Source organism: Salmo salar, chromosome 12 (genome assembly GCF_965601325.2).
Source record: "Salmo salar chromosome 12, fSalSal1, whole genome shotgun sequence".
NCBI classification, from domain to species: Eukaryota; Metazoa; Chordata; class Actinopteri; order Salmoniformes; family Salmonidae; genus Salmo; species Salmo salar.
The window spans coordinates 59,134,739-59,148,179 of NC_138302.1; the positions used below are offsets into that span (position 1 = coordinate 59,134,739).

General features: G+C 43.2%; 1 protein-coding gene across 1 annotated transcript in view; it reads left to right on the top strand.

Moving 5' to 3' along the window:
* The window catches only part of cfap20dc (CFAP20 domain containing), a 59,083-nt gene that overhangs the window by 43,988 nt on the left and 1,654 nt on the right, over positions 1 to 13,441 (top strand). The window contains exons 14-16 of the mRNA XM_014132319.3: positions 1,556 to 1,807; positions 3,154 to 3,215; positions 12,277 to 12,380. Coding sequence (XP_013987794.1) covers positions 1,556 to 1,807; positions 3,154 to 3,215; positions 12,277 to 12,380 — 418 coding nt within the window. The remainder of the gene's footprint in view (positions 1 to 1,555; positions 1,808 to 3,153; positions 3,216 to 12,276; positions 12,381 to 13,441) is intronic.

The following is a 13,441-nucleotide window of genomic DNA, read 5'->3' on the forward strand; positions in this document are numbered from 1 at the left end:
AAGAGCAGGTTTGTCAGTCATGCTGTGCTGAGGAGAAGGATTCTGCGATTTAAAATAGAGAGGGTGAGAGAGAGGGTGAAGAGAGGTGGGGGGCTAGCTGTCACACCTTGAGGTGCCCGGGGCTCACTCCCTTCCCGCCTTCCAGCCGCTCCTCCTAAGAGGAACCAGGGGATCCATGATCAGAGCACAGTATTTTGTATTTTTTGAAATATTTTTTAGGGATCCTCATTAGCTCTAGCTGACGCAGCAGCTACTCTTCCTCAGGTCCACAAAAGACAGGGGAGTGGAGGGATCCCAAGCCCACAAAGGAGGCCTGCTGCCTGGATCGCTGATGAGGCTCAGACACCCCCCTCAACCCTCACCTCATTGTAGTCTTACAACCACTGACACACCCTGCTCCATGTCCCCAGCAGGTAGCCAAGTGAAGGCTGTTGACCTGCCCTCCCATCAAATCAAATCAAATTGTATTTGTCACATGCGCCAAATAAAACAGTGGTAGACCTTACTTACAAGCCCTTAACCAACAATGCAGTTCAAGGAATAGAGTTAAGAAAATATTTACTAAATAAACTAAAGTGAAAAAATTGAATCAAAAAGTAACACAAGAAAATGACATAACAATAACAAGGCTATGGTTAGAGCGTTGGGCCAGTAACTGAAAGGTTGCTGGATCGAATCCCAGAGCTGACAAGGCAAAAAATCTGTTGTTCTGCCCCTAAGCAAGGCAGTTAACCCACAGTTCCCCGGGCGCCGAAGACTTGGATGTCGATTATGGCAGCCCTCCGCAACTCTCTGATTCAGAGGGGTTGGGTTAAATACGGAAGACACATTTCAGTTGAATGCATTCAGTTGTACAACTGACTAGGTATCCCCCTTTCCCTATATACAGGGGGTACCAGTACTGAGTCAGTGTGGTAGCCACTGAGCTAGCCTATGGTACAGTAGAGTCAGGGTCCTGATTGAAATGTTGTCAGAGAGAGAGAGAGAGAGAAGACAGAGATGATTGTTGCGGTTCCCACTGGCCTGTGAGGCTCTCTTTCACGCCAGCAGCCAATGATCCTCTCTCAACCTCCAGGGTTGCCCCAGTCCTTCCTTTCGGACAAAGCCAGTTACCACAGAGCTCCAAGCCTCCAACTGAATCGATAGCTGGACGAGTTACTGTACACACACACACACACACACACACACACACACACACACACACACACCAGTCATGCCAATGGGTGATATCCAAGCGTGGGCTGGGCCCTGGATGGGAACACTGAGACATGCTGTTTTAAACACACTGATTACTTATCTTTGTTACACTTACACAGGGGTTGGTTGGGCTCAGGTCATTGACCTGTTTCTTCTTATTGGACGGATCGAACAAAACTTGCTATTTGTGGATGTGATGAAAAAGGATGATTGAGATTCTAGGAATTTGGGGCATGTGCTTGATACACACCATGGTCAAACCACAAAGCCCATTAGAAAAAGCCGTCAAATTCCTTTAATGTAATGTCTGGAATGCAGTGTGTAATCAATCTTGATTTTGTTTGTTGTCGATTTGAAGGTGGGCGAGGAGAGGATGGAGAGAAGGCATGAGCCTGTTGGGTCCAGTAGCTGTGATTTGCGTCTGTTGGACAGCCTGCGTATGCAGGAGGAGGAGGAGGAGCTACATATGCTGGCCAGTCTACGGCGGGAGCAGGAGGAAGAAGAGGAGGGGGGAGGAGCAACAGGTCTCAGTGCCTCTCAGATCCACCAATGTAACGTCAGCATCAGCACCAGCAGTGATGAGACATCCACCTGGACACACATACCTATGGTGAGTCATGTACTCCAAAGATGGTGGATAAATGAAGATGTCTTACTCAGGACGTTTGCCATTGACATAGGGGGTTGGTGTTGCTCATTTCATACTCACACACTGTAATTTGCAGAAGCAATGAAGTGGGCCCAGATATCTATTATGCCTTCCTTTGTCCTTAAGCCCTTATTTACAGGCAGCTCTCCTGAGTGATAAATCAAGGTACAAATGGGGCTTATTCAAACAAGCTCTCTTTCTCGCTCTCTCCCAGGCTAGCTGCTCACCTTTGTTGTGGAAAACTTGATCCAAAGATCAGGCAGAGACTAATTGTATTATGTAATAGTGAATATTTTCATCAAGAAGCTGCAGGGGAGATCCACCTCTGGTTTCACAGGGAAGAACTCAAAGAATAAATGGTTTCATGTCCCTTATATAATGGGAGGTGATAATACAATCATGTTGTTTACCCAACAGTTATTTCAATACATCAACAGTTCCGGAACACAATGGCCTTGTGTTAGGGTGCAGACATACCAGGAGTCTATGAAAAGCATAACACAGAACAATAGCATAACCCTTGAGAAGTTACATCAGCTCACCCCAATTCAGCCATAACTGCTTGATGTGCTGTAATCATATTGCTGCTTTTTCAACTGTAACATCAGTGTCACGCTAGGGTATACACCGTTATGTTATACTAGAGAAACTGTGTTTCCGTAGCTAGGGCTGACCGTGAGGACCTGTGGAGAGTAAAATCAACAAACTCTGCGTAATCAAAACAGTCGCTTTATGAGAAGGTGTTGAATTTCACAGTTAGCCAATGTTATGTAATTGCCAGCTGAAAAGTACCAGTGGCCTGGTTTGGGCCCCAAGTGAGAGCGGGTGTCTCACCGAGCCATGGCCCGGTGAGACACGGGTGCCGGCCCACGTAGATGGAAACAGAAAAGTCAGAGCCTTTTGGGTAAAACACTGGGGTAAATCCTGTATGGAAATGTGCCATTATAGAGTCATGAGATAAATACTGAGAACCTTTGCACTCTGTAGTAACATATGTAGCCACAGCGCCCCCATCAGGCAGCTGAGGGAGGTGCACTGAAGCTTTTTTTGTTATTACGCAGATTGTGATTTCACATAATACTGTATGAGATAGTTAGAAAAGATAGCAACATGCTAAATGTGTGTGGCAGGTATCTTTTTATGTTATTAGTCTCTGGTGACTGACAGCCTTTAAATGAAAATGTTAGCGGCCAGCCTGCATGCGAGACTTTCTTCTGGGTGCCGAGATTAGTATCTGAATGATTATAGCATCGCTGGTAGATTATGACGTTCTCTTTTCCTCATCCGTTGTGTTCTGTTGTTCTCAGCCGGCCAAACAGGGCCATCACTACCAGAAGGAAATGAACCCACTCTTACACTCCAATCCAAGGTGAGCATACCTCAAATCTTGTCCCCAAAATAAACAACACATAAACAATGTTTTGTCTTTAAAAAGTGGGCAAGTTGAAAAAGTTTTTTTTTTCTCACCTTTATTAACCAGGTAGGCTATTTGAGAACAAGTTCTCATTTACAACTGCGACCTGGCCAAGAATAAAGCAAAGCAGTTCGACACATACAACAACAATGTATGCACTCTACTGTAAGTCGCTCTGGATAAGAGCGTCTGCTAAATGACTAAAATGTAAAAATGTAAAATGTAAATGTAACACAGAGTTACACATGGAATAAACAAACATACAGTCAATAATGCAGTAGAAAAAAGTCTATATACAGTGTGTGCAAATGAGGTAAGATAAGGGAGGTAAGGCAATAAATAGGCCATGGTGGCGAAGTAATTACAATATACCAATTAAACACTATGCAGAAGATGTGCAAGTAGAGATACTGGGGTGCAAAGGAGCAAGATTAATAAATAAATACAGTATGGGGATGAGGTAGTTGGATGGGCCATTTACAGATGGGCTATGTACAGGTGCAGTGATCTGTGAGCTGCTCTGACAGCTGGTGCTTAAAGCTAGTGAGGGAGATATGAGTCTTCAGCTTCAGTGATTTTTGGAGTTCGTTCCAGTCATTGGCAGCAGAGAGCTGGAAGGAAAGGCGGCCAAATGAGGAATTAGCTTTGGGGGTGACTAGTGAGATATACCTGCTGGAGCGTGGGCTACGGGTGGGTGCTGCTATGGTGACCAGTGAGCTGAGATAAGGCGGGGCTTTACCTAGCAGAGACTTGTAGATGACCTGGAGCCAGTGGGTTTGGTGACATGTATGAAGTGAGGGCCAGCCAAGAAGAGCGTACAGGTTGCAATGGTGGGTAGTATATGGGGCTTGGTGACAAAACGGATGGCACTGTGATAGACTGCATCCAATTTGTTGAGTAGAGTGTTGGAGGCTAATTTGTAAATGACATCGCTGAAGTCGAGGATCGGTAGGATGGTCAGTTTTACGAGGCTATGTTTGGCAGCATGAGTGAAGGAGGCTTTGTTGTGAAATAGGAAGCCGATTCTAGATTTAATTTTGGATTCGAGATGCTTAATGTGAGTCTGGAAGGAGAGTATACAGTCTAACCAGACACCTAAGTATTTGTAGTTGTGCACATATTCTAAGTCAGAACCGTCCAGAGAAGCGATGCTGGACGAGCGGGCAGCGATCGGTTGAAGAGCATGCATTTAGTTTTACTTGCATTTAAGAGAAGTTGGAGGCAACGGAAGGAGAGTTGTATGGCATTGAAGCTCGTCTGGAGGTTAGTTATCACAGTGTCCAAAGAAGGGCCAGAAGTATACAGAATGGTGTCGTCTGCGTAGAGGTGGATCAGAGAATCACCAGCAGCAAGAGCGACATCATTGATGGATACAGAGAAGAGAGTCAACCCAAGAATTGAACCCTGTGGCACCCCCATAGAGACTGCCAGAGGTCCAGACAACAGGCCCTCCGATTTGACACACTGAACTCAGAGAAGTAGTTGGTGAACCAGTAGAGGCAGTCATTTGAGAAACCAAGGCTGTTTAGTCTGCCGATAAGAATGTGGTGATTGACAGAGTCGAAAGCCTTGGCCAGGTCGATGAATACGGCTGCACAGTAATGTCTCTTATCGATGGCGGTTATGATATCGTTTAGGACCTTGAGCGCGGCTGAGGTGCACCCATGACCAGCTCGGAAACCAGATTGCATAGTGAAGAAGTTATGGTGGGATTCGAAAAGGTCGCTAATCTGTTTGCTAACTTGGCTTTCGAAGACCTTAGAAAGGCAGGGTAGGATAGATATAGGTCTGTAGTAGTTTGGGTCTAGAGTGTCTCCACCTTTGAAGGGGGGATGACCGCGGCAGCTTTCCAATCTTTGGGGATCTCAGACGATACGAAAGAGAGGTTGAACAGGCTAGTAATAGGGGTTGCAACAATTTCGGCAGATCATTTAAGAAAGAGAGGGTCCAGATTGTAGCCCGGCTGATTTGTAGGGGTCCAGATTTTGCAGCTCTTTCAGAACATCAGCTATCTGGATTTGGGTGAAGGAGAAATGGGGGAGGCTTGGGCGAGTTGCTGTGGGGGGTGCCGGGCAATTGACCGGTGTAGGGGTAGCCAGGTGGAAAGCATGGCCAGCCATACAAAAATGCTTATTGTAATTCTCAGTTATAGTGGATTTATCGGTGGTGACAGTGTTTCCTAGCCTCAGTGCATATGTGGGAGGTGGAACTAAATGGATGGTTAAGGCATATTGAGCAGGGCTAGAGGCTCTACAGTGAAATAAAACAATAATCACTAACCAGGACAGTAATGGACAAGGCATATTGACATTAGGGAGAGGAATTCGTAGCCGAGTGATCATAGCGATTCAGACAGCTAGCAGGCCGGTGCTAGCAAGCTAGCAGAAGGGTATTAGAGGGATGTCGCGACGGAGGAAAGTCTGTTTTCGCCTCGTTGTGTGGTTCCGTCGATAGTCCAGTCGTGATGGATTAGTAGGGTTCCGTGTAGCAGAGGGGTCCAATTGGCAAATGGCTTTATTCAGCTAACAGTCCAATATGCTCTAGACAGCTAGCGGGCCTCGGCTAGCAGGCTAGCAGATGGGCATTCAGGGGACGTCGCGACGTATGAGCCGGTTGAGTAACCCCCTCGAGCAGATTACGTATTCGGTTGAGTGGAGGAGGTTTCGTCCTTTTTGAATTTCCTAACAATACAGATCCTCCGCCAACTGTTTAAAGGTAGCCAATATGTTCAGCCTGTAAATGATGTAACCTCCCTTTCCATCAAATCTCTTCCGTAACGTTATCTATGATGGGAAATCAGGGAGGCAGGTAGCCTAGTGGTTAGAGCGTTGGGCCAGTAACAGAAAGGTTGGTGGATTGAATCCCCGAGCTGACAAGGTACAAATCTGTCGTTCTGCCCCTGACCAAGGCAGGTAACGCACTGTTCCCCAGTAGGCCGTCATTGTAAATAAGAATTTGTTCTTAACTGACTTGCCTAGTTAAATAAAGAATAAATGAAATAATTCACTGTGACCTGAAGTGAGAATGGATGGAGGGTGCATTCAGTGTATCTGTCCATTCAGAATCAGAATCAGAATCAGGTACAACCCCAACACCCTTCCTGACAAGTGTATGAAACCGTACACAAAACGTAAATATGAACACATACTAACAGATTCCCACCTGTAGCAGTGCGTCAGTGTCTCATTAGCCAAGGCTGTCCCGGATGATTAGCACAGAGTTAGTTAGTGTTTCCGTTGGCGCAGGGCCCAAACACACAGAGGTCTAATACACCAGTCACCTGGCTGTCATTACTTGGCTGTCATCACCTGGGCTTGGGTCTGGCTCACCTCACCTCATCTTACAGGATGCCATTGCCATTACTCATTAGAGCTCTTCTTGTCATCCTCTCTGCTCGCCTCTCAATTAGATGCAGGGCTGTTGTCACTCATTAGCACACAACCCGCTCTCTCGCTCTGTCTTTATGTTTTCAAATTCTTTGTGGGTCTCTTTCTCCCTTTCTCTCTCTCTCTCTTTCCGTCTCTCTCTCTGAGGACACACATGCAGCGCCACCAACATGTTACAAAGGATGACAAAAGTGTTGCATCACCTGTCTTCAGGTTGAATTATGCATTGTTCCTGTTGGCTCAAACATGTCTGATTTATTGATGAAAGGCAGGGAAGGCTTCCTGGTGTATATATCTCTGTCTCCATGATGCATTAAGTGCTCATTTGTGGTGTAAAACCACATGACTGTTGAATGAACCTGGCAGTCATGTAGGCTAGTGTTTTTGAGGTTCAATTTTGTGTGTATTATACGTCTGTTTCATTTCACACAAGTTCCTAAACTGTCCTTGAGACTGTCTCTGTCTTTGAAATGTTCAGACTGAGTGCTTGTGTTTCTGCTTGACTGTGCCCTGAGGCAGATTTGAGTACACTCTTAGAAAAAAAGGAGCTACCTAGAACCTAAAAGGGTCCCCATAGAACCCTTTTTTCTAAGAGTATACTCAAGTATAGGCTTATATTTTTTAAGTATAGGCTTGTTAACCGAACCCTATCCACTAGTGGCCTGTATTTACTACAGCAATACTACAAACACTAGATAGGTGATGACTGAATTTGTGTTACTGTATTCAAGTACAGCTGCAGTGGTTCTGAGAGGTGTGTGATGTGGCATGCCAACCAGCTTAAAATTATCTCTCTGTCAGTGGAAATTTTGTCTGTTCTTTCTCTTCTCTCTTTTCTTCTTTCTTTCTTTTGTATTCAGACAGACCCCCGAAAGTGTTTTGTGTTCTGAAAGGCCAAAAGTGAAATCTTCGGTCTTAAGTGTCCTGACTGGCACCACTGTCTGCAAGGCTCCACTGTCAGTTATTTGGAGTGGTAAAGTTTGACAGCTGCTGCTGCTCCCTGCTGTAGTTTTGTCAGTGCTTTTCTGACACATTTACCATGTTCCTCTGTGTGTGATATCTGTGCCTTCTGCCTCTGGCTGGTAAACAAGCGTTGCATCTCCTAAACACCCTGTCATGGAGATATGGAGAAATTCTCACTGAACACAGAATCATCTTTTTACAAAGTCTATTTTCAACAGAGATAGAAGTGCCAATATCCGTTTTCTTTCTTCTCCAGCTCCAAGCACAGATGTACTGTAGGAGTATACCCAGCAAACCGGGAACATTGGCAGAACATTAGCTAAGATTACCATGAAGTTCTAGTTAGGGTTTTTTATAACATCAGGATGACAACATCTCAAAATCTTTCAAATAATGTTTTTGATAACAATTTTTTATTTTATATTTAAAATTAAATGTTCTCCTAACATAAAAAAAAAAATCCCAGCAAATCAACATTTTAAAGAACTCAGAAAGGCTGTTCTGTCAACATTCTTGCAACATCAAATACATTTTTTGTGCAACCTGATACAAAAATTATCTGAATGTCAGCACAACTGGACAGTTTTTGTTTTGTTCGTTTTTAATTTTTTGTGTGTTTTGGGAACCTATCTCTTGTCATATCCCCACAATGTTTTCACAGCCTAAATAAATATTTTAGGAACTTTTAAAGAACAGACAAAATGTGTTCTGGGAACGTTCTTGCAACATCAGGCGTATGTTTTATACAAACATTGTATAATCATCAGCACAACTGGACAGTTTTTGTGTTATGAGAACATTTTCCGCAACTTAATGAATGTTCTGGGAACTTCTACAGAACCAATTTTGGTTTGCTGGGTACACTATAGATAATGTTTTTGTTTTTTTACACTAACCGCAAGGTAAAATACTTACTAAAAGGGACCTTCATCTTCTGTCAGGTTAAAAAGGCTAATTTATTTCCTCCCATCCCCAGTTCACTTTTATGCCATGAATATAATGACTTAACAATTCAATCTACAGTCTCTCGTCCAGTCCCACTTAACAATTTCCTCTCCCTGCAGGTAGGTAGCTGCTGTCTGCAGCATTGAGCTGCGTTGTCCTTGAAAATAGCTTCCATTAAATCTGCCTGTGCTTTGTGCCTCCCAGTGTGGAGTCAGAGGGAAGTGGGAGGGTATAAATGGCTCCGGTAGGGGAAGGAAAGATTATTTGGAATATATTTGATTTTTGCTTCGGTCTGGAGAAGAAGTGATAATGTATTTCTAAGGGACACAATGGGGGAGGGTTACTATCTAGTCCTTGAAGTTGAAATTGAAAATCAAGTAGGATCTATATCTGACAGACGTATAGAACTGCTGTATTTATGAGTGCGTAGATAGATGTATTTATAAAAAACTAACTCAGTGGAAGCATGTTGTTTTCCCAGTTTAGAGATTGAAATTCGAGGAGTCCATATTTTACCTAAATGTATTCCGCAGCCACACTGTTAGAATGGAGGAGAGAGCTACACATCTCTGTCAAGTGATGATATCATATCAACTTATAGTGACTGTTCATTTTGAATATCAAAGATCAGAGCTAACTGGTGGAAGAGAAGGGGAATCCAAGGCATAGAGGAAAGCAACTATACCTCTCCAATGGAAAATACTTCTTAGCTGTTATCAAGTTCACAAATGTCCTAAAACCTGTGGACAGTTTACTTTCGGTTGTGTTCAAACTATCAGTGACTTACTTGACTCATTCCTTTTAGTTCCTAGTTGAACAACTGGCCTCAAGCCATCAGTAAGACAGCGTCTTTTTGAGGTTGTCAACTAGGAATCAACTTCAACCATAAAAGTGCCGTTCTGAAAGTCAGAGTTTAGGAGACAGGAGGCTAAAACTAGTGGGAAGGAGATAGCCTTTGGTTCTGTTCTGTCTGTTGTATTGACCTCTGATATAAATGGGAGAGAGAGAGCCCTGCTGGTAGCAGTACGGTGGCACACACAACACACACACAAATATACACACACACACGCTGATGCAGTCTGCAGTGCTCCTTCACCCCCATCTCTCGTGTGTAGGAGGAAGAGTATTGCTCCTCTCAGTACGTCTGTCCCCCAGCAGTACAAGGTGTAATTTTGTCTCTCTGACTACCACAAAGACTAGTGACACTCAATTTTAACAATTAAATGCATTTTAATCCCACTTTGAAACATGATCCCACTTTGAAAATAAATTAAACCTTCGAGAAGAAAATAAGTTAAATTCAAAACTTCATAAACCTCCCATGATGTTCTCTGAAGCAACTTTTATCCTGAGGCAAAGAAAGTACCAAAAAATTGAAGACGAGCTTAAAGTGGATACTTATCTGGATGGTGTCTAATGTAGTAATTTACTATACAATGATAATGCCTAGCCTATTTTTCTCCAGTTTCCACCTTATATCACTATATACTTACATTTAATTGTTTAATTTCTGACTCAAACGGCAGTGCTGGAAGGGGAGAATGGAGCACAGGGAAGGCAGTATACGGGCCTCTTGCATATATACAGTATATTTGTTATATGTACAGTGCCTTCAGAAAGTATTCACACCCCTTGCCTTTTTCCACATTTTGTTGTGTTACAAAATGGGATTAATATGGATTTAATTGTCATTTTTTATCAAGGATCTACACAAAATGTATGGAGAATAAAACACTCATATATCTTGATTAGATATATTAGTATTCTACCCCGAGTCAATACATGTTAGAATCACCTTTGGCAGCGTTTACAGCTGTGAGTCTTTCTGGGTAAGTCTCTAAGAGCATTGTACACCTGGATTGCAAAATATTTGCCCATCATTCTTTAAACAATTATTCAGGCTCTGTCAAGTTCGTTGTTCATCATTGCTGGACAGCCATTTTCAAGTCTTGCCATAGATTTTCATGCCGATTTAGGTCAAAACTGTAACTAAGCCACTCAGGAACATTCAATGTCGTGTTGGTAAGCAACTACAGTGTACAGTTGAAGTCGGAAGTTTACATACACTTAGGTTGGAGACATTAAAACTCTTTTTTCAACCACTCCACAAATTTCTTGTTAACAAACTATAGTTTTGGCAAGTCAATTAGGACATCTACTTTGTGCATAACACAAGTAATTTTTCCAACAATTGTTTACAGAAAGATTATTTCACTTATAATTCACTGTATCACAATTCCAGTGGGTCAGAAATGTACATACACTTAGTTGACTGTGCCTTAAACAGCTTGGAAAATTCCAGAAAATGATGTCGTGGCTTTAGAAGCTTCTGATAGGCTAATTTACATCATTTGAGTCAATTGGAGGTGTACATGTGGATGTATTTCAAGGCCTACCTTCAAATTCAGTGCCTCTTTGCTTGACATCATGGGAAAAACAAAAGAAATCAACCAATTAGACCTCAGACAAAAATGTGTAAACCTCCACAAGTCTGGTTCATCCTTGGGAGCAATTTCCAAATGCCTGAAGGTACCACGTTCATCTGTACAAACAATAGTACGCAAGTATAAACACCATGGGACCACTCAGCTGTCACACCGCTCAGGAAGTAGAAGCGTTCTGTCTCCTAGAGATGAACGTACTTTGGTGCGAAAAGTGCAAATCAATCCCAGAACATGTCTCCTTGTGAAGATGCTGGAGGAAACAGGTACAAAAGTATCTATATCCACAGTAAAACGAGTCCTATATCGACATAACCTGAAAGGCCGCTCAGCAAGGAAGAAGCCACTGCTCCAAAACCGCCATAAAAAAAGCCAGACTACGGTTTGATTGACATATTCATTTGGAGAATTGTCCTCTGGTCTGATGAAACAAAAATAGAACTGTTTGGCCATAATGACCATCGTTATGTTTGGAAGAAAAAGGGGGACGCTTGCAAGCCGAAGAACACCATCCCAACCGTGAAGCACATGGGTGGCAGCATCATGTTGTGGGGGTGCTTTGCTGCAGGAGGGACTGGTGCACTTCACAAAATAGATGGCATCATGAGGAAGGAAAATTATGTGGATACATTGAAGCAACATCTCAAGACATCAGTCAGGAAGTTAAAGCTTGGTCGCAAATGGGTCTTCCAAATGGACAATGACCCCAAGCATACTTCCAAAGTTGTGGCAAAATGGCTTAAGGACAACAATGTCAAGATATTGGAGTGGCCATCACAAAGCCCTGACCTCAATTTATAGAAAGTTTGTAGGCAGAACTGAGAAAGCGTGTGCGAACAAGGTGGCCTACAAACCTGACTCAGTTACACCAGCTCTGTCAGGAGGAATGGGTCAAAATTCACCCAACTTGTTGTGGGAAGCTTGTGGAAGACTACCTGAAACGTTTGACCCAAGTTAAACAATGTAAAGGCAATGCTACCAAATACTAATTGAGTGTATGTAAACTTCTGATCCACTGGGAAATTGAAGTAATTACAATATAGCAATTAAACAGTGGAATGGTAGAATGTATTCTTCCCTCCCAAATATCTTTGATTGGTGTTGGTAACAGGGATGGGAGTGTCCTGATTGATTAAAACTGTCCTCCTTTTTTGACATCCGCTGTTCACAAATTGTTAGTTGACCTACACTGCAACTAATATTATGATTTTCCTAATTGTCTTTGTTGTCCTGATAGCATCTCTGTAGTGATGACTGTGTTCTGATGCCTATTGCCTCTAGAGAATGGATGGATGTCCTCAGCCCTCCCATTATTCCTCCTAGCCAGAAGAAAGGGAAGGGGTCAGAGGGCACAGGGGACCATTGGAGGGGACCCCCAACCAGAGGTACAGGCTTGGCTCAACACCCCCAACACCAAACTCCTTGTCCTACATACACACATGCACACACACACACATACACGTAAACCTATAGAATCCATATTGTTTTTTATTATTCTCAGAAACCTGTGAAATGGCACCATCGTCACATTCTGCTAATGGAAATGTTTCACAGGTGTCAGAAGTTAGGCAGGCTGAAATGTTAAGGCTCTCTTTAAAGAAGACACAGGGTGGAAACGAGGCAGAGCGAGGAGACCCATAAAACTAAGACCAATTAGGGCTATAGATCCCAGGAGGCTGCAGCTTTCTGTTCTCCCCGTGACTCCACAGGTCAGAGACAGTCTCGTTACAAGGCTGCGCTTCTAAAGACACGCCTGCCGGGGTTAATTGGCAAAACCTTTCCAATTTACAACATCATTTTAAACCTCTGACACATTGTGTCTCATAATTAGTTTTCATTATCATCCATTGGAGTTTCCAATTAGACACAATGTTTCTCCCAGAGCATTCCATTACCTTTTTAAGTAGTTAACTGCCCGTCAATTTAACAACTAAAATAATGGCGGTTAAAGCAAGGGGTTGGAAATTACATCACCTTTTTATTTAACAGCTTTCAGAATGTGTCTGTGCGGTATTCTGAGGTATGAGGATCCTAAACGTGGCTGTGCTGATTGATGTGAAGAGAGTGTCTGAAATGGCAGAGGAGAAGTTAAGATTCACCTGGGTCCCAAGGTCAGCAGACCCTTACAGCCTCCCAGGAACCATTTAATTCCACTAAATAGTTCTGTTCACAGGGTAGTACGGGTACAGATTCATGGCTTACACTGCTCAGGTCTGGTGTTGGCAGTCTCTTCAGTCGTGCACTTACAGTTCATACAGGGTCTTGTTCAGTTCTCACCAAAAGGAATATTTCCTCAGAGGAAATCAGAATGCTTGTTCAGTCCAAAGGAGGCTGGTGGGAGGAGCTATAGGAGGATGGGCTCATTGTAATGTTCTGGAATGGAATAAATGGAACAGAGTCAAACGTGGTTTCCATATTTTAGATGTGTTTGATATAGGGTTGCAAC